Source organism: Oncorhynchus keta, chromosome 34 (assembly GCF_023373465.1).
Source record: "Oncorhynchus keta strain PuntledgeMale-10-30-2019 chromosome 34, Oket_V2, whole genome shotgun sequence".
NCBI classification, from domain to species: Eukaryota; Metazoa; Chordata; class Actinopteri; order Salmoniformes; family Salmonidae; genus Oncorhynchus; species Oncorhynchus keta.
In genome coordinates this window covers 39,263,562-39,285,981 of record NC_068454.1, presented here as the reverse complement: position 1 = coordinate 39,285,981, position 22,420 = coordinate 39,263,562, and the positions used below count along the sequence as shown (strand labels likewise).

At 41.2% G+C, this 22,420-nt stretch overlaps 1 protein-coding gene across 1 annotated transcript in view; it reads right to left on the bottom strand.

Annotated features, from left to right (window-relative positions):
- Positions 1–1,341: 1,341 nt before the first annotated feature.
- The window catches only part of LOC118366677 (potassium voltage-gated channel subfamily H member 7-like), a 97,795-nt gene continuing 76,716 nt past the window's right edge, over positions 1,342–22,420 (bottom strand). The window contains exons 10-14 of the mRNA XM_052492648.1: positions 19,068–19,273; positions 13,930–14,023; positions 13,529–13,762; positions 3,759–3,915; positions 1,342–1,624 (exon numbers count right to left, since the gene is read on the bottom strand). Of these exons, the coding sequence (XP_052348608.1) occupies positions 1,342–1,624; positions 3,759–3,915; positions 13,529–13,762; positions 13,930–14,023; positions 19,068–19,273 (974 nt within the window). The remainder of the gene's footprint in view (positions 1,625–3,758; positions 3,916–13,528; positions 13,763–13,929; positions 14,024–19,067; positions 19,274–22,420) is intronic.

Here is a 22,420-nt window from a genome sequence, read left to right as displayed (position 1 = left end):
GTGTCACCAGCAAAGCACCCCCACACCATAACACCTTCTCCTCCATGCTCTAAAGTGGGAAATACATATGGAGAGATCATCCGTTCTCTCACACAGCGTCTCACAAAGACACCATGGTTGGAACCAAAAATCTCAAATTTGGACTCCAGACCAAAGGACAAATTTCCACCGGTCTAATGTCCATTGCTTGTGTTTCTTGACACAAGCAAGTCTCTTCGTCTTATTGGTGTCCTTTAGTAGTGGTTTCTTTGCAGCAATTTGACCATGAAGGCCTGATTCACACAGTCTCCTCTGAACAGTTGATGTTGACATGCGTCTGTTTCTTGAACTCTGTGAAGCATTTTATTTGGGCTGCAATTTCTGAGGCTGGTAACTCTAATGAACTTATCCTCTGCAGCATAGGTGACTCTGGGTCTTCCATCCTGTGACGGTCCTCATGAGAGCCAGGTTCATCAAAGCGCTTGATGGTTTTTGCGACTGCACATAAAGAATCATTCAAAGTTCTTGAAATGTTCCGTACTGACTGACCTTCACGTCTTAAAGTAATGATGGACTGTCATTTCTCTTTGCTTATTTCAGCTGTTAAAGTAATGATGGACTGTCATTTCTCTTTGCTTATTTCAGCTGTTCTTGCCATAATATGGACTTGGTCTTTTACCAAATAGGGCTATCTTCTGTATACCACCCAACCTTGTCACACCACAACTGATTGGCTCAAATGCATTAAGAAGGAAAGAAATTCCACAAATAACTTTTAAGGCACACTTGTTAATTGAAATGCATTCCAGGTGACTAACTCATGAATCTGGTCGAGAGAAGGCCAAGAGCGGGCAAATATGTCATCAATGCAAAGGGTGGCTATTTGAAGAATCTTCATTTTAAAATATATTTTGATTTGTTTAACACTTTTTTGGTTCCTAAATGATTCCATGTGTTATTTCATAGTTTTGATGTCTTCATTACTATTCTACAATGTAAAAAATAGTAAAAACAAAGAAAAACCCTTGAATGGGTAGGTGTTCTAAAACTTTTGACCGGTAGTGTAGCTCTATGGCCTTGGAGGCCCTGGGTCTGAGACTGGCCTAGATTTGGAATGCTGATGCCCCGTGTTGGGTTTGTTGTATGTGTGTCTTTGTACAAGTAGTACTGTAAGGCTGTCCTCTCTGGGTGAATCATCCATATAAGCCAAGCCTGACACCGAGTCTTTGAATTCCTGATGGCTCCTCTCCAAGTTAAGTTCAGGACTCTGATAATGTAAAATAAATAAGAGCAAACACACACATTTCAACATAAGTGTGCTTCCACCATTAGAAAGTATCTCAGAACTCTTGGAGTCGGTCATCACTTTTCAAATATGATATCAATCCCATTTTTAAAAAGTCTTGGTCCTTGATTGCCATTGTCTGTTTGTTCTGTGGGAATCAACAGTTCAGTACGTACTTGTGGTGATGAATGGCTGAAGCAATGGCTGCTGGTCAAAGCAGCGATTGGCTGACCCCTAACTGCAGGCCTATGATAGTCTGGACTGGCAGTCACAGTGCTATAGGCAGGAGGTCCCAGGGTAGACTGCCTCTGCAGGAGCTGAAGGATGGTCTGAATATCTGATGTCATCTGGGACTCCAACCTGCAAACACAGATGGAAGGCAGAAATTAACTTCTACTCTTGGTTATAGGGATAAGGGACTGGAGGCTAAGGAGGGATACGTTTAACACAAATCAACAACTATACTGTCTCTAGGCTATCGCTGTTTTGTTTTTATTGTACAGTCATCTAGGCTATCACTGTTTTGTTTTTATTGTACAGTAGTTGAATATGTCAAATTCTAGCACTAGGGGGAGCTTGTGATCTATGTTTACAGTATCATCATGGTTGTCAATGAAATCAAAAGGCAGGGGAACATGTTTTATCAGCTCTCTCTCTCTAGTAGGAGTCATAATGAATATTCAGTATGGGTGGGGTAACAGTGTCTGTGGAGGGGATTTCTATCTACCTCACACTCACACATTGTCTGTAATAATAATAATGGATGGATATCCTCCTGCTATCCATCACCGCCTGGTACGGCAACTGCTCGGCCTCCGACCGCAAGGCGCTACAGAGGGTAGTGCGTATGGCCAAGTACATCACTGGGGTGTTAGAGGAAGGACCTAAAAATTGTCCAAGACTCCAGTCACCCTAATCACAAACTGTTCTCTCTGCTACCGCATGGCAAGTGGTATCGGAGCGCCAAGTCTAGGTCCAAAAGCCTTCTTAATAGCTTCTACCCCCAAGCCATAAGACTGCTGAACAGGTAATCAAATGGCTACCTGGACAATTTGCATTGACCCCCCCTACCCCTTTTTATGCTACTGCTACTCACTGTTTATTATCTATTATCTATGCATAGTAACTTTACTCCTACCTACAGTACATGTACATTTTTACATTTACATTTAATTTATGTACATATTACCTCAATGACCTCAACTAACCTGTACCCCCGCACATTGACTCGGTACCAGTCCCCGCTGTATATATCCTCGTTAATTGTTATTTTATTGGTTCTCTTTTATTTTTTACTTTAGCTTATTTTGTCAATATTTTTCAAAACTCTTGTTTTTCTTAACTAAATTTTTGGTTAAGGGCTTGTAAGTAAACATTTCACGGTAAGGTCTACACCTGTTGTATTTGGCACATGTGACAAATTCAATTAAGTTTGATTCGATTTGATGTGACAAATAAGATTTAATTTGAGGTCTCCTATTCTTTGTGATTATTCCTGCTAAAACTACCACCTGCTGTTTGTCTGTCTGCTCTCGTCAGCCTGCTGGTGCAGGTGTTGTTATCTCTCCTCTCAACCTGTTTGACAGCGTCAGGAAATAATGGGGATTCAAATGTAATACTGCACACGGAACAAGTTTTGTTGTGATGTTGTTTGAATTTGTATTTGTTGGAGAGTGTGTGCTGTTATTTTTCGTATGTTTTAATAACTTTCAGACACAATCTGGGTGACTTGTCTATTTGGGATTCATAGATTTCAGTCATGAGGTGCCGCAGGGCCAGACGGATTCACAAAATGCAACAGTAACAACAATGGACTTTTTTATGTTAATTCTGAATTTCCATTGTCTCCATGAAACAGAATAGAAAAATGAGAGCTTTATGAAATCATATCTGTTTACTGGCCTTTGTACCTGGATTGCAGCTAGATTTCCATGAATGTTAGACATTACATTGTAAAGGTCAGAGATGGCCAAAGGAGTGCAGTACAGGCCTACCTGTTTAAGTGCAGTACAGGCCTACCTGTTTAAGTGCAGTACAGGCCTACCTGTTTATGTGCAGTACATGCCTACCTGTTTAAGTGCAGTACAGGCCTACCTGTTTAAGTGCAGTACAGGCCTACCTGTTTAAGTGCAGTACAGGCCTACCTGTTTATGTGCAGTACAGGCCTACCTGTTTAAGTGCAGTACAGGCCTACCTGTTTATGTGCAGTACAGGCCTACCTGTTTAAGTGCAGTACAGGCCTACCTGTTTAAGTGCAGTACAGGCCTACCTGTTTAAGTGCAGTACAGGCCTACCTGTTTAAGTGCAGTACAGGCCTACCTGTTTAAGTGCAGTACAGGCCTACCTGTTTAAGTGCAGTACAGGCCTACCTGTTTAAGTGCAGTACAGGCCTACCTGTTTAAGTGCAGTACAGGCCTACCTGTTTAAGTGCAGTACAGACCTACCTGTTTAAGTGCAGTACAGACCTACCTGTTTAAGTGCAGTACAGGCCTACCTGTTTAAGTGCTCTTGGAGCTGATCTAAGCGTTGCTCCACCTCTCCGTATGTGATTTCACTGGTGTCGTCATCCTCGCCCCTCAGGTCCTGTAATTGTGCTGACTCATGCAGGTAGTCTTGGGGCTTCTCGCAGTCCCATTTGTCATTGCACGCATCTGGCGAGGGAGGGAAACACACATTCTTTACAAGTTCACATGTGGGTCAGAGCATAGGAGCCTGGTAATCACTAAACCAACCAACCAGTACAATAGAACACTATTGATCTTTTGGTGAAAAGCTGCTGTGTATTGTTCCTTGTGTTTGTAATTTATTTGCCTAGCTAGTGTTTCAGGAGACAACATTGTTTTCTATGTCATAGTGGGTCAAGTAGGTCAAGTTCCTAAGCTTCAAGGACAAAATGGCATTTTTGGAGAGAGCCAAGAACTTGAGAGGAACCAACATCTTCCTCAACGAAGCTACCAGAGAGTGTTGGGACATTGCTTACATCCGCTACGACAAGCTCATTCACCACGTTCCCTCCCAAAAGCCAGGGAGGAGTGAGAGAACCAAGCATCCGGGTCAGTAGCTTCAGCTCAACAGCACACACTCACAAGTGCCTGATTGACCAAACAATGTTTTAATTTTTATTTAACTTTTTAAAATAAATTATTTATATTTCTGATAAGCTACCCAGGAAAGGGCTAAGAATAGCCCATATTAATATATGTAGCTTTAGAATTAAGGTTCATGAAATCAATAACTTGCTAACATCAGATGGCATTCATATACTGGCCATCTCTGAAACTCACTTAGATCATTCCTTTGATGATACAGCAATACAAGGATATAACATCTACAGAAAAGGCAGGAATGACTATGGGAGAGGTGTTTTTGTATAGGTTCAGAGCCATGTTCCTGTAAAGCTTGGAGAGGATCTCATGTCAAATGTTGTTGAAGTGTTGTGGTTGCAAGTTCACCTGCCTCATTTAAATCCTCTTCTTTTGGGGTGCTGCTATAGGCCACCAAGTGCTAACAGTCAGTATTTGGATAATATGTGTGCAATGCTTGATAGTGTGTGCGATGTTTAACAGAGACCTCTGGGTGACCTGAACATTGACTTCCTCTCTGTATTATGACCCAGGTTATCACTCAACTAATAGTGTTGGATCTGTGACTTCCACTCGTATGGATCATATAGTCGCTAATGCTGTAGAGCTTTGCTCCAAAGTAATATCAGTTCCCATTGGCTGCAATGACCATAACAATGTGGCAATAACAACAAAAGCCAAAGTGCCAAAGGTTGGCCCTAAGGTATGTAATTTATAAGAGATCATGCTAGATGTAGTTCTCTCAGGACTCTTTTGTTGACCAGCATGCACCTGTAAAGAAATTAACTTTGAGAACTGCTAGAGCCCCCTGGATTGATGATGAATTGAAAAAATTGTATGGTTGAAAGATTTTGTGCAAAAGGTGGTAAACAAGTCAGGCTGCTCAGCTGTTTGGTTGACATACTCTAAATGGAGAACTTTTCTGACTAAACTTAACAAAAGGAAGAAGAAACAATATTACCAAACCAAGATAAATGACATAAAACACAATGGGAAAAATATTTTGGAGTATCTTAAATGATATCACGGGCAGAAAATCAAAATCATCTCCATTATCCATTGAAGTTGATGGGTCATTTATAATAAAAGCATTTGATATTGCCAATCATTTCAATGATTACTTCACTAGTGAAGTTGACTAATCCAGAAGTGAAATGACAAAATTCAACAGTGAACCATCATATTTTTTTGTATAAAAGATCTAATAATGAAAGATAAGGATTGCTGTTTGAATTTAGTCAAGTTAGTGTGGGAGAGGTGGAAAAACCATTGTTATCCATCAATAATAATAAGCCACCAGGTATAGACAACCTTGGTGTGAAACTATTGAGAATGGTTGCAGACTGTATTGCCTATTTGCTATATCTTTAACCTAAGCCTAAAGGAGTATGTGTGTCCACAGACGTGGAAGGAAGCTAAAGTAACTCCACTGCCTAAAAATAGTAAAGTACCCTTGTCTGGCTCTAACAGCCACCCAATCAGTTTGCTGTCTGTTTTTAGTAAACTGGCGGAGAGAATCGTGCTTGACCAAATATAATGCTATTTTTTCAGAGAACAAGTTACCTACTGACTTTCAGCATGCATATACTGTAGAGAAGGGCACTCAATGCGTACCACACTAACTCAGATGACAGGTTAAAATAAATGGATAATAATAATGTTAGATTTCATTGCAGCCTTTGATGTTATTGATCATAAATTGTTATTGAAGAAATTCACTTGCTGTGGCTTTACATCAACTGCCATCACATGGTTGGAGAGTTATTTATACAACAGAACCCAGAGTGTTCTTCAATGGAAGCTTCAGATATGTACAGTGCGGTGTTCCTCAGGGTGTTGCCTTGGGCCGTTACGCTTCTCTATTTTTACAAATGATTTGCCACTGGTTTTACACAAAGCTAGAATGACTATGAATGTGGATGCTTCCACACTCTACATGTCAGCACCCAAAGCCAGTGAGCTCACTGAAATTCAGTGTAGTTGGTTCAAAACATTCTCTAAGACCTAAACCTCAACTGGAGTTGTGTATAAAGGGTGTGACCATTGAAGTTGAAGTTAAAGTCCTAGGTATAACATTGGATGGTCAATTATCATGGTCAAGTCATATTAACAAAGGTGTTGTGACGTTGGGGAGGGGTATGTCTGTTATAAAATAAATCATCTTTTTTTTACACAAATCAAGTGTACTAGTTGTTGGTTTTGTCCCATCGTGATTAGACTCTGGTAATATGATTAAGTGCAGCAAAGAAAGACCTAGCAAAGGTGCAGCTGGCTCAAAACAGAGCTGCTGTCACGCCCTGGTCGAAGTAATGTATGTTTGTCTTAATTTATTTGGTCAGGCCAGGGTGTGACATGGGTTATTGTGGTGCGTTTTTGTCATGGGGTTTTTGTGGGGTGTCTAGCTTAGTCTATGGCTGCCTGCGACGGTTCTCAATCAGAGTCAGGTGATTATCGTTGTCTCTGATTGGGAACCATATTTAGGCAGCCATATTCTTTGAGTATGTTGTGGGTGATTGTTCCTGTCTCTGTGGTTGTTGTCACAAGATAGGCTGTATAGGTTTTCACGTTCCGTTTGTTGTTTTTGTATATTTAGTTATTTCATGTATCGTTCATATTTTCATTAAAGAACATGAGTAACCACCACGCTGCATTTTGGTCCGCTCCTCTTTCGACGGAAGAAAGCCGTTACAGCTGCACACCATGCCCTTAACTGCATATACAGAACTAACAACAACATGCATGCCAGTTTTTCCTGGTTGAGGGTTGATGAGAGATTAACTGCTTCTCATGTAGTTTTTATGAGAAATATTACTGTGACGAAAATCCCAGATTGTCAGCATTATCAAATAGCATTCAGCTCAGACAACCATACACAACACCCCACAAGACACGCCGCCAGGCAGGGCTTGACATGAACTTTTTTTAGCCACTTAGGATAGATGTTTTACCTGTCCGAAAGCTGATGTCACTTGTCCGTAACACCATCAGTAAAAGGGTGTAAAAGGGTGACTGAATATGCCATGTATCACGTGTCAAACTCGTTCCATGGAGGGCCGAGTGTTTTCGCTCCTCCCTTGTACTTGATTAATGAATTAAGGTCAATGATTAGTAAGGAATCATCTCACCTGGTTGTCTAGGTCTTGAATGTAAAAACCACTAGTCCCTCTCTGGAATGAGTTTGACACCCCTGCCATAGACTATGTTATCGCCCCCTAGCGACCATCCAAAATAATGTACCAACAAAAAGTTAATAAGTAAATACAAGAAGACTGGCTGGCATTCTATGTGAGGGAGAAGAGGAATCAAGACATTGACAAAATATATTTAGTGGAGCCAAATATTTAGCAAGACCTATCTGGCGATCTGTGTATGCCAAAGCGAGTAGGTGTAGACGAGTGACACAGTCAACGAGTCTCGCTGGCTGTGTGTCTTGTGAAGGGTTATAAATCATCGTGGGCTCCAGAGCAACCATGCTATCTTCAGAACTGGATAATCATAAGCTGATTCACATTCTTCCCTCATCCTCCTCTCATATTAGGCCTAGGTTTCTATATGCGTTGTATGTACTGAAGGTTTCACATTGCTAGAATAATATGGAATTAAGCCTAGGCCAACTACGCATTTCTTTTAAAATGTTTTCCTCAGCTGTAGCCTATTTCTTTTAAATGTCTTGGTATTGTTTGCTCAATAATTATTCAAATGTAAAATATGCAAATTTGGGAAATTAAACACTTTATTAGAATAGTTTGGAAAATAGTCTTCATACCTTTAAAATGTGTCTTTGTGCTTTTATAATATTTCAGTTAGTTAGTAGGATTAGACTTGGTCGTTTGGTTCACAATGGCAAGGAAGTTTTTTTTTTTGCCTCACATGCATTCATAATTTCTGTATAATAATGCTGTAAGGTTTGTTCAAATTTCTCATTTGATCTTTATATCTTGCTATTGTTTCTTCTATCTCTCTCATTATTACCTTAAGCCTCCCATGTTTCTGGGTTAATCCAAAACAATTTAAAACTTTTTGATATCGCCTAGAACTGCAGCAGGAGAAATCTAGGTATGGTTCCCAATCAGAGGCAGCTGTCTATCGTTGTCTCTGATTGGGGATCATACTTAGGCAGCCTTTTTCCCCCACCTTAGATTGTGGGATCTTGATTTTGTATTGTTACTGTGTAGCCTGCAGAACGTTACGGTCGTTTATATGTTGGTGTTTTTTGGTGTTCATCAAATAAAGTAAGATGTACGCTTACCACGCTGCACCTTGGTCTAATTATTTCGTCAACGAACGTGACAATAGGTCAAGTCATACTCATATCAAATGGAGAGGAAATAGAAAATAGAAAGACGCTTTAACACACAACTATTTTGTTGTTGTGTGTTTGTATTATTTTTGTTGTAATTGAACATTTGTGTGACTACCCTTGTGTATCAGTGTTTTGTTACTTGTCCTGTACTGTTTTTTTTGTGTACCCCAGGAAGAGTAGCTGCTGCTTCTGCAAAAGCTAATGGGGATACAAATAAATAAACAAATAATGAAGTAGTGGGTCGTAGTCAGGCTAACTGTGGTGTTATCTCTGCTAGACACACTGCTAATGCGTGCTGTGTACATTGATTAATGCTCGTGTGGGTAAGAGCGGCTCTTTTGGGATTTGAAGCAAATGACAGGCTGATAATGAACTTTAATCACGTTTGTCTGATGTAGCAGGAGCCTTTGGAACGCCCAGACTAAAATACACACTCCTCTTTCTGTTCTCTTTCTTTCTCTCGAAACATTAGGCTATACATTAAATATTAAATGGTTGTCTCTTATTATTATAATCTATTTAGATGTGACAGATTACAAAAAGGGGGAGGAGTGGCTATATATGTAGAATTTCATGGCGTCCCAATCTTGAAATATTTCTGTTCCCAAGAAATTTGAGCTCCTGGTTGTAGATGTGTCCATAAACTAGAATACACATTTATTTGTTGCTGGGATTTACCCCCTCATGCTGCCATGGTGGATGCTATTGGTGCTTTATCTGAGTGTTTATTTGACTGCTCTTCCCTCTGCCAGCATCTAGCTGACTCAACGTTAAACCCGTCAACTTCCAGTAAATCTTTGTTTCATTTCAACCATGTACGATCTGTGACGTGCTCGATGCCTTGTTTAAGATTGATGTAAAAACAAATCCACTGGGGCTGATATGCTTTATCCATTTTGGCTGCAGATCTCTGCCCCCCTGATTGCTGAATCATTAACCCATGTGTTTTACCTGACGATTATATCTGCTACTATCCCCAAGGTTTGGAAGGTGGCCCATGTACTCCGCCTTCACAAAGGTGGTGACCCTTGTGACCTGAATAATTGTCTCCCTATGGTATTTCTAAACTTTCCTGCCAAGCTAAAATATTAGAATCCTTGAATAAGTCTCAGCTAAGATCTTATTCTAAATGTACATCATTCGGGTTTTAGACCAGGTCATAGCACTATCTCTGCAGCATCTCTAGTTATAAATGATAACTCGGTGGATAAAAGGCAACATTGTGCTGCCCTCTTCATTGACCTGTCAAAGGCTTTTGATACTGTTGAGTACACACTGCTAATTCAGAGGCTTTCCTCAATTGGCCTAGACCAGGCTGTATGTAACTGGTTTAAAAAGCACATGACAGATCGTATCTACTGTTGGATTCGACATTTGGAACATTATTAAGATATTAAATAAATGATAGAGAAGAAGAATGGTTCCCTGTAGAAAGACAGATGGCTTTGGAATGTGTTGGGTGGACGGGAGGAGAGCAACGTGTTGATATAGGGGAGACAGATGGACCTCTGTGGATTAGGTGAAGGAGGGGTTGAGGTCAGGAGGTGAGGTCAGATCCCCTGAAGGGAGTAATAAGGGTTTAGTATCCTGTTACTCTTTTCCTGTAGAACCATAAGATGTAAGGATTGGATAGAAGGAGGAGTGTCTTAAGTGGGATATATATATCTGTGATGGGAGAAATGTTGGGTTGTCTGAATTACAGCTGTACAGAACCTTTGGGCAGAATTAAACTTGGTTAAAGCTTCTCTAGAGTCTGTGAGTTATTTACTCTGAAAAATAAGAACCTAACACTTCTGATGGTGTTAAATCAGGTTTCCTGGGTATTATGAAAGGTGTCCTGCAGGGGTCGATTTCTGGATTCTGCACTTCTTACTGTTTACATTAACAATATCGACTTGTCTGTAAAAAAATGTAACTTATACTGTATGCTGATCATGCTGTTGTGTATGATATTGCCTCATGGTTGACCAGGCTCAATCTGAACTACAGTCTACCTTCATTGTAGTACAGAAAAACTTTCTTGACCTGAAATTGGTATTGAATGGACGTTAAAAAATATTATGCACACAAAAATAACTCTGATTTAAGCATACAGTTGAAGTCGGAAGTTTACATACACTTAGGTTGGATTCATTAAAACAATTTTTTCAACCACTCCACAAATTACTTGTTAACAAACTATAGTTTTGGCAAGTTGGTTAGGACATCTACTTTGTGCATGACACAAGTAATTTTTCCAAACAATTGTTCACAGACAGATTATTTCACTTATAATTCACTTTATCACAATTCCAGTGGGTCAGAAGTTTACATAAGTTGACTGTGCCTTTAAACAGCTTGGAAAATTCCAGAAAATGATGTCATGGCTTTAGAAGCTTCTGATAGGCCAATTTACATCATTTGAGTCAATTGGAGGTGTACCTGTGGATGTATTTCAAATCCTACCTTCAAACCCAGTGCCTCTTTGATTGACATCATGGGAAAATCAAAAGAAATCAACCAAGGCCTCAGAAAAATAATTGTAGACCTCCACAAGTCTGGTTCATCCTTGGGAGCAATTTCCAAACGGCTGAAGGTACCATGTTCATCTGTACAAACAATAGTACACAAGTATAAACACCATAGGATCACGCAGCCGTCATACCGCTCAGGAAGGAGATGTATCTCCTAGAGATAAACGTACTTTGGTGCAAATAATTCCCAGAACAACAGCAAAGGACCATGTCAAGATGCTGGAGGAAACAGGTACAAAAGTATCTATATCCACATAACCTGAAAGGCCACTCAGCAAGGAAGAAGCCACTGCTCCAAAACCGCCATAAAAAAGCCAGACTACGGTTTGCAACTGCACATGGGGACAAAGATCACACTTTTTGAAGAAATGTCCTCTGGTCTGATGAAACAAAAATTGAACTTTTTGGCCATAATGACCATTGTTATGATTGGAGGCAAAAGGGGGAGGCTTGCAACTCGAAGAACACCATCCCAACCATGAAGCACGGGGGTGGCAGCATCATGTTGTCAGGGTGCTTTGCTACAGACGGGACTGGAGCACTTCACAAAATGGATGGCATCATGAGGAGGAAAATGATGTGGATATATTGAAGCAACATCTCAAGACATCAGTCAGGAAGTTAAAGCATGGAAGTTAAAGCTTGACCCTAAACATACTTCAAAGTTGTGGCAAAATGGCTTAAGGACAACAAAGTCAAGGTATTAGAGTGGCCATCACAAAGCCCTGACCTCAACCCTATAGAAAATGTGTGGGCAGAACTGAAAAAGCTTGTGCGAGCAAGGAGGCCTACAAACCCGACTCAGCTACACCAGCTTTGTCAAGAGGAATGTGCCAGAATTCACCCAATTTATTGTGGGAAGCATGTGGAAGGGTACCCGAAACGTTTGACCCAAGTTAAAGAATTTAAAGGCAATGCTACCAAATACTAATTGAGTGTATGTAAACTTCTGACCCACTAGGAATGTGATGAAGAAATATAAACTGAAAAAAATAATTCTCTCTACTATTATTCTGACATTTCACATTCACAAAACAAAGTGATGATCCTAACTGACCTAAAACAGGGAATTTTTACTAGGATTAAATATCAGGAATTGTGAAAACTGAGTTTAAATGTATTTGGCTACGGTGTATGTAATCTTCCGACTTCAACTGTCGGTCCTGCCTCTAGCTAAATGGTAGAAATCAGATTATTCAGTCGATATCCCTATTGGTCTTAGATTATGGTGACATCATCATTGCACATGTTGATCTTAAGCTTCCACAGGCAGTTTGGAACTCGGTAGAGAGTGTTGCAACCGAGGACAGATGATTTTTATGTTCTGTGTTTCAACACTCTGCGGTCCCATTCTGTGAGTTGTGTGGCCTACCACTTTGCGTATTAGCTGTTGTTGCTCCTAGATGTTTCCACTTCACAATAACAGGACTTAAAATTGACCAGTGCAGCTCTAGAGGGGTAAACATTTGACGAACTGACTATTTGGAAAGGTGGCGTTCTATGACGGCGCCACGATGAAAGTCACTGAGCTCTTCAGTAAGGCCATCATACTGCCAAAGTGTGTCTATAGAGACTGCATGGATGTGTGCTCGATTTTATACACCTGTCAAAATGGGTGTTACTGAATTACCTGAATCAGATAATATGAAGGAGTGTCCACATACATTTGAATACACTATACATGCAAAAAAAAAATTTGAAAAAAGAAGAAACCCACACACCGCTCTTGATAATATCACTGCTCTTTAATAAGCGTTACGTATCGGTCTCACGACCGTAGTCAGAGCTTTTGTGAGTTTTGTTTAATTAGCACCCTTATGCTTGGTAGGCCAATGTCCTCATTGTGGTTTTACAGACGTGTTTAATACGTTTTATGTACACACTTTATTTGAATATTTATGAAATGCATATTGTTATATTTGTTAGCACTTATTTGTTTTCCCTCGACTCCAACTCCATTCGATGCGTGGAATGGATGTGGGTGGGGCTATGTGTACATAAGATTGCTAATTAAAAACACTCACAAAAGCTCTGACTAAGGCCGTGAGGCCGATACTTAAAGCTTATTAAGTGATACTATCAAGAGCAGTGTGCGGGTTTCTTCTTTTTTCTCATTTTATTCAACAGTTACAGCGCACCTGTAAAAATGATAGCTCAGATGTGCTAGTGCCTTTTGAATTTTGGTATACACTATGTATGCAAAATGCACCATACTGGCTATATTTCTGTACTTAGAAAGTTATATATCTTGAAAACTTAATTGCTGACAAGCTAAATATGTTGGGACTATATCAACAATGGATAATGAAACAAATGCTGTTCAATGTTTGAGCACAGTAAGGGTTATGATTGTATTTCTGCTCACCAATGTTATTGTCACAAGAGGGAGTTCTCTCCATGCTGTCTCGTGCCTGGATGTCTCTGGTGTTCCTGGAGTCGAGCCCCAGTGCAGGGTCTTCCACCGAAGGACACCCCTGGATGGCTGGCCCCAGGGACCTCTGCTCCTCCTTCCCTGAGTGTTTCAGGTCAACTGAAGCTCTCTTTAGTCCTGAGTAGGACTCCCTCTCCGAGTTGTTTTCCGTTTCCTTGTTGCTTCCTCCTGTGGAATTGTAATCAACACGAGTCAGTGGAACACACCCGTGCTTCTAGTGCCACGGAGAGAATGCACTGAACTCTTCTGGGACTTAGAAAGGTGCTCGGTGAAAAATAACAATAAAACAAATGCAAAAGGAAGCGCTCGTTTCGGAGAATGTATATGGAACCCACCTTTAGTTGGATGTGGTGTGAAGGAGATTCTTCTTGCGCTCTTTGTGCTCTTAACATCTTCTGGATCGGAATCACTAGCGTGAGAATACGCAGCCTGTGTAGATGGAAACATCAACACGTACAATCACTGAAACGGCATTCTAAATGGCACCTTATTCCCTTTATAGTGCACTTCTTTTGACCAGGGCCCAGAACTCTGGTGAAAGTAGTGCTCTAAATAGTGAATAAGGTGCCACTTGAGGTGCACACTGCGCCCGTCTCGCAAATGTAATATAATATTATGTACAACTTTTGACCAGGGGCCAGGGCTATGGTCAAGGTAGTGCTCTAAATAAGAAATAGGGTGCCATTTGAGATGCACTTTAGGCCCATCTCCTAAATGTAATGTAATATTATATAATGAATATTGTATAATCTGCTACAGCAACATATTATAGCAGTGGCCATGAGCATAGTTAAAGGCCCAGTGCTGTCAGACACTTGATTGTCCTGTGTTTTATATACACTCACCGGCTATTTTATTAGGTGCACCCATTTAGGGTCGGACCCCCCTTTGCCACCAGAACAGCCTGAATTCTTTGAGGAAGTCTACAAGGTGAAGGAAACATTCCACAAGGATGTTGGTGCATGCTGACGCGATGGCATCATGCAGTTGCTGCAGATTGGATGGAGGTACATCATGCTGCGAACAGCCTGTTCCATCTCATCCCAAAGATGCTCTATTGGGTTGAGGTCTGCGCAGGCCACTCAAGCAAACAGAACTCGCTATCATGTTCCAAGCGATGTTTTCCACTCCTCAATTGTCCAGTGTTTGTTTAATCTTGTGCCCACTGGAGGCGTTTCTTCTTGTTATTAGCTGATAGTAGTGGAACCCGGTGTGGTCGTCTGGTGCAATAGCCCATCTGTGACAAGGATCAACGAGTTGTGCGTTCATAGATGATTTTCTGCACACCACCGTTGTACTGTGCCATTATTTGTCTGTTTGTGACCCACCTGTTCGCTTGCACGGTTCTTGTCATTCTCCTGTGACGTCCCTCATCAACGAGCTGTTTTTCGCCACCTGATTGACTGTCTGTAGGAGCGATCCATTTACGTGAATGGGGGTGGTGTACCTAATAAACTGGTCAGTATTTCCACACTATGAGGTTTGAATAATACTGTGAAATTGTGAAAATGATGATAATGCCAAGTGCTGTTGAAAAGACTGTATGATATCTCAACCTGTTTTGGTGGGATGGAGTATTTACATGCCTGCCTAGTGACATCACCAGGTGGTAAATTAGTTAATAGACCAATAAGAAAGAGTTCCAAACCTCTCTGCCAATAACAAATCATTTTCGTTTTCCCCTCCCTACTCAGACCATTCACAAACAGTCCTAGCAAAAAAATTTGAATATCTTTGCTAAGAAGCTTTTATTTTTTTTTGTCCATTTTAATTGAAAACAAACACTGTGAGCTAGTTAATTGTTACCCAGAAGTTATTCAAAATTGAGATAAAGAACAGCTGCATTGGACCTTTAAGGAATGCTAAGTAAAGTCAGTGTAGATTACCTTTTCGAATACTTTAGAATACAGGGAGTGGTTTTTGAAATAGTATTACTGAAATACCAGGATTATATTTAAGTGATAATGCCCTCGAAGCCGGTGTTTGGCCGGCAAACTGTGCCAATATATCCTCCAAACACTGGCTTCGAGGGCGTTATCACATTTATACAACGGGTTACCAACATATTCAAATAATGATTTACATACACTATCGTTCAAAAGTTTGGGGTCACTTAGAAATGTCCTTGTTTTTTATTAAAGAAAAGCTCATTTATTTGTCTATAACATCAAATTGATCAGAAATATAGTGTAGACATTGTTAATGTTGTAAATAACCATTGTAGCTGGAAGCAGATTTTTTTATGGAATATCTACATAGGCGTACAGAGGCCCATTATCAGCAACCATCACTCCTGTGTTCCAATGACACATTCTGTTAGTTAATCCAAGTTTATCATTTTAAAAGGCTAATTGATCATTAGAAAGCCCTTTTGCAATTATGTTAGCACAGCTGAAAACTTTTGTACCGATTAAATAAGCAATAAAACTGGCCTTCTTTAGACTAGTTGAGGATCTGGAGCATCAGCATTTGTAGGTTCATTTACAGGCTCAAAATGGCCAGAAACAAAGAACTTTCTTCTTAAACTCGTTAGTCTATTTTTGTTCTGAGAAATGAAGGCTATTCCATGCGAGAAATTGCCCAAGAAACTGAAGATCTCACACAACCCTGTGTACTACTCCCTTCACAGAACCGTGTAAACTGGCTCTAACCAAGTATATATTTTCAGAGTTTCAATGAGTTGTAAAAATGTCTCAGAGAACTCTGCTGAATTCCCTCAGTTGAAGGTCAGCTAAATTAACCTAGGCTACTTAACATTACTTGCTCGGTATTTTAAGTTGTTATATTATCATTAGAAGTCTATTATCAGGTAAAAGCATATACTTATTATTAATAATTTCTCAAATATTTATTAGCTAATCATTCAGTCGAATACGCTATGCTACAGACATTGAAGTTGTCTTTGAGCGTTAAGGGAACTCGGTCCACGAAATTGTTATTATATTTTTCAATCTTGAAATACAAGAGTGAATGTTATTAATCAGTGACTGAAATTTCACACCACGTGATATTCACTTCTGAACTTGGAGACTTGGAGAGCACTCAAAGTGTTGTAGAACGCCCCGTGGTTTTGGCATAACTGCGTTGTGAAAAAGAAAGACGGCATCAGGACACTGTTGTTCAGAAGAGCTAGTCAACAACTAAGTTAACACAATCACTTCAAAATGAAGCTGGAAAGACTGCAAACTAGCTGCACTTTGTTTCATTTTACCTTGTTAAAATTAAAATGTCTTTGTATACAGTGCATTCGGAAAGTATTCAGACCCCTGGACTTTTCCCACATGTTGTTACGTAACAGCCTTATTCCTCATCAATCTACACACAATACGCCATAATGACAAAACAAAGGCAGGTTGTTCGAAATTTTAGCAAATGTATTAAAGATTTTAAAAAACTGAAATACCTTATTTACATAAGTATTTCAAACGCTTTTCTATGAGACTCAGAATTGAGCTCAGGTGCATCCTGTCTCCATTGTTCATCCTCGAGATGTTTCTACAACTTGATTGGAGTCCACCTGTAGTTAAGATCAATTAATTGGACATGATTTGGAAATGCACACACCTGTCTATATAAAGTCCCATAGTTGACAGAGCAAAAACAAGCCATGAGATAGAAGGAATTGTCTGTAGAGCTCCTAGACAAGATTGTGTCAACGCACAGATCTGGGGAAGGGTACCAAAACATTTCTGAAGCATTGAAGGTCCCCAAGAACACAGTGGCCTCCATCATTCTTAAATGGAATAAGTTTTGAACCATGAAGACTCTTCCTAGAGCTGGCTGCCCGGCCAAACTGCTCAATTGGGGGAGAATGGCCTTGGTCAGGGAGGTGACCAAGAACCTGATGGTCACTCTGACAGAGGTCCAGAGTTTCTCTGTGGAGGTAGGAGAACCGGCCAGAAGGACAACAATCTCTGCAGCACTCCACTAATCAGGCCTTTATGGTAGAGTGGCATGACAGAAGCCACTCCTCAGTAAATGGCAGAAGACAGCCTGTTTGGAGTTTGCCAAAAGGCACTTATGGACTCTCAGACCATGAGAAACAAGATGCTCTGGTCTGATGAAACCAGGATTTAACTCTTTGGCCTGAATGCCAAGCGTCATGTCTGGAGAGAAACCTGGCACCATCCCTATGGTGAAGCAAAGTGGTGGCAGCATCATGCTGCAGGGATGTTTTTCAGCGGCAGGGACTGGGAGACTAGTCAGGATCTAGGGAAAGATGAACGGAGCAAAGTACAGAGAGTTCCTTGATGAAAACCTGCTCCAGAGTGCTCAGAGACCTCAGACTGGGGCAATGGTTCACCTTCCAACAGGACAACAACCCTAAGCACACAGCCAAGGCAATGCATGTCCTTGAGACGCTCAGTCAGAATGTCCTTGAGTGGCTCAGTCAGAGCGATTGGTCATCTCAGGAGAGACCTAAAAAATAGCTGTGAAGCGACAGTCCCCATCCAATCTGAAAGAGCTTGATGGAATCTGCAGAGATGAATGGGACGAACTCCCCAAATACAGGTGTGCCTAGCTTGTAGCGTCATACCCAAGAAAACTCTAGGCTGTAATCGCTGCCTAAGGTGCTTCAACAAAGTACTGAGTAAAGGGTCTGAATAGTAATGTAAATGTGATATCTGTTTTTTCAAAATTTGCAAACATTTCTTTACAACTATTCATTATGGGGTATTGTGTGACGATTGATGAAGGGGAAAAAAACGATATAATCAATTTTAGAGTAAGGCTGTAACGTAACAAAACGTGGAAAAAGGTCATAAAAATGTCAGCTGATTCATGATAACGACTGGCTGAGAAACATTGCCTGCCTGTCTGTCTCGTTCCGACTCCCGACACCTTCATTACTATGGGACAGCTGGAGATTGGATTTGAATATTGAAACAATGTTGCAAATGTTGGACAGACAGACAGCAAAGTTTATCCAAATCTCCGCTGTTGAAAACTAAATGTTATTCTAAAGAAAATGTGAGAATGTCTAGATGGTTTTTATAGTGGAGATTAAGTTTATAAAGTGCCTGGCTGGGTTGATGAGACAGTGGATTGCGCAGTCAGATGGAACAGAGTAAATAGGCATTTTAACATCATAGATTTAGCCGGTGGTAACTTGTGGAATAGACACTGGCTGGAATGTGGTTTTAACCAATCAGCATTCATGATTAGACCCACCAGTTGTATGAAATATTTTATTTTAGACAATCTCATATGGCAAGTCTTATTTTTTTCTGTTATTGTCAGGACTTCATTGTTAGAATATGATACAGCATAATATGCATCCCAAATGGCACCCTGTTCCATATAGTCTATAGTACACTACTTTTGACCAGAGCCCTACGAGCCTTGCTCACTAAAAGGAGTTCACTATAAAGGGAATATTGTACCATTTGGGACACTGCCCATGTTTACTGACCATACAGTTTTGACAGAGAACCCAATAGGCTTGTGTTAGGGCCATCTGATGTAAATGTACCTTGCCATTCTCGTCTCTGAGGTCGAATGTCAGCTCCAGATTTTTCCGGAAAAAATCAGCGAACTCAGGGTACATGTCAAGCACCTCCAGGAGATCTTCCCTCTGGATCGTGTGCAGGTCACAATAACTCAGGGCTCTGACGTCCGCATTGGACTTCCCAGGCTTGGAGTACAGATGGATAATTTCCCCAAAGATGTCATTCTTCCCTGGTGAGTAGAGAGCGAGAGAGTAGATTGGGTTAAGTTCTCAGAGAGAATTATCAGAATACTCTAGCCATCAGGAGGTCTGTTTTGAGTCTCTCAGTAAATATAAGATGATCATAAACTCGTCTCTTTTTCAGGACCCTGTCTTTCAAAGATAATTAGTCAAAATCCAAATAACTCCACAGATCTTCATTGTAAAGGGTGTAAACACTGTTTCCCATGCTTGTTCAGTGAACCATAAACAATTAATGAACTTGCACCTGTGGAATGATCATTAAGACACTAACAGCTTACAGACAGTAGGCAATTGAGGTTAGTTATGAAAACTTAGGACACGAAAGAGACCTTTCTACTGACTCTGAAAAACACCAAAAGAAAGATGCCCAGGGCCCCTGCTCATCTGCGTGAACGTGCCTTAGGCATGCTGCAAGGAGGCATGAGGACTGCAGATGTGGCCAGGGCAATAAATTGTAATGTCCGCACTGTGAGACGCCTAAGACAGTGCTACAGGGAGACAGGACGGACAGCTGATCGCCCTCGCAGTGGCAGACCACGTGTAACAACACCTGCAACATGATCGGTATATCCGAACATCACACCTGCGGGACAGGTGCAGGATGGCAACAACAACTATCCGAGTTTCACCAGGAATGCACAATCTCTCCATCAGTGCTCAGACTGTCCGCAATAGGCTCAGAGAGGCTGGACTGAGGTCTTGAAGGCCTGTTGAAGAAAGGCAGGTCCTCACCAGACATCACCGGCAACAATGTCATCAATGGGCACAAACCCACCGTCGCTGGACGAGACAGGACTGGCAAAAAGTGCTCTTCACTGACGAGTCGTGGTTTTGTCTCACCAGGAGTGATGGTCGGATTCGCGTTTATCGTAGAAGGAATGGCCTGTACTCTGGAGCAGGATCGATTTGGAGGTGGAGGGTCCGTCATGGTCTGGGGGGGTGTGTCACAGCATCATCGGACAGAGCTTGTTGTCATTTCAGGCAATCTCAATGCTGTGCGTTACAGGGAAGACATCCTCCTCCCTCATGTGGTACCCTTCCTGTAGGCTCATCCTGACATGACCCTCCAGGATGACAATGCCACCAGCTATACTGCTCATTCTGCGCATGATTTCCTGCAAGACAGGAATGTCAGCATTCTGCCATGGCCAGCGAAGAGCCCGGATTTCAATCCCATTGAGCACGTCTGGGACCTGTTGGATAGGAGGGTGAGGGCTAGGGCCATTCCTCCCAGAAATGTCTGGGAACTTGGTGGAAGAGTGGGGTAACATCTCACAGTAAGACCTGGCAAATCTGGTGCAGTCCATGAGGAGGAGATGCACTGCAGTACTTAATGCAGCTGGTGATACAGATATAGACTTTTGATTTTGACCCCCTCTTTGTTCAGGGAGACATTATTCAATTTCTGTTAGTCACATGTTCAGTTCATGTCTCAATTGTTGAATCTTGTTATGTTCATACAAATATTTCCACATGTTAAGTTTGCTGAAAATAAACGCAGTTGACAGTGAGAGGACGTTTCTTTTTTTGCCGCGTTTATATTCTCAGAAGATTAGGAGAACGGCTCTGTCTGTCTGCGTGTAACACAGGAGAATGCTGAGGAAAGGGCGGCTCATAATGAAGACTCTAATGGAGCATAAGGAATGGCATCAAACACAAGGAAACCATGGAAACCATGTGTTTGATACCATTCCACTTAAGGTGCCACCCACCTCCTGTGGAGTGTAGACTAATGCACTCGACTGGTGTGGAGAAGGACGGCCTGTCTAGGTTTGCCTTTGAGGATATGAAAAGTAGAGTGCCTATTTTCTTTCTGTCTCTATATGCGTTGTCAACTCAAGGTCTGTACATCAGTGGTCTTGATCCATGATTTAAACAAAGTAATACAGTATACAGTATATCCGATAGAAACACATTTGATGTGATGAGCACCGTTTGAGTTAGGGATCAACATACTTTGCTTGTTCAACTACAAAAAGGAATCGATTGTTGTGATAATGAGATGCAATGCATTTGTTCAATTTGCAATTTCTCTTGTATAATGAATTATATTATGCTCTTTACAAACGTGAGAGACCAGTTTGTCAGCTCTCAGCGGGTGGCGTGTATACAGTGTATAGTTTAAAGGGCATCTTAAACCACTCGTCATCGGGCTTAAGGCGGCCTTTCAGTGGTGCCAGGTCTTAGTAAATGTCAACCCATGTGCAGCATTTTGTGTGAATGAGATGCAATAGGTTGGACTGCTGTGTGGCTTTAAGTGACCTATGAGGAGTGGCCTCCAGCCTCAGTGTTCCACCTCAGCAGGGACCAGATACTTCCCTAACACACGACTGCAGCACAGCAGAGTGGCTCAGAGTAGAGGCCCACACTCAACTCTCACACCAAGGCTTTGTATCATGATTACAATAGAACACTTGCTTATAATAGAACACTAGCCTACTACAAACAATTCACATGTTTTTGGTTCTCAAAAGCATCCATTAAGCCTATACATACAAATGGATTTCTCTGTGATATATTAATACTGTATGTTTTGTTATCAAATACGCTGATCTACAGTATGAGATTTGCATATTCAACACCTGAATGTATTTTATACTAGTTACTACTAGTCTTATCTGGTTAGGATTTCCCCGCTAGCACAATGGATCGGGGCCGATTCTGGGCGAGAGTCGGGGCACTTGGGCCGAGAGTCAGACTCGGTCGACATCATGTGGCCCGAGTCTGGGCCGCCTCAGGCACTATTACTTATGGCTAGGATGCGGGGATTGTGCTTGGGCCGATTCCGGTGTGAGTTATCTGGCCCAAATGGGGCTCGAGCCGATTGGGGATACTCTCTACTCCCTGGCAGATGATTACATGGGCTGCTTTATATGACATTTCATTATTTATTTATTTCCCCATATTTTCTCATTGTTTTTGTGATAAAAAAAAATAGAATTAACATTTCAAATAAATTCTTTAAGAGTCCTGTTTAAGTAGTATTTTAGTATTTGGAAACATTGTGCAAGGAAATTGACAAGCATTAAAAACCTTGTGCATGGAGCCTCCCGAGTGGCGCAGCGGTCTAAGACACTGCATTGCCGTACAAACTGCATTGCTGCAAATGCTAGTTCGATACCCATGCCGGCAGT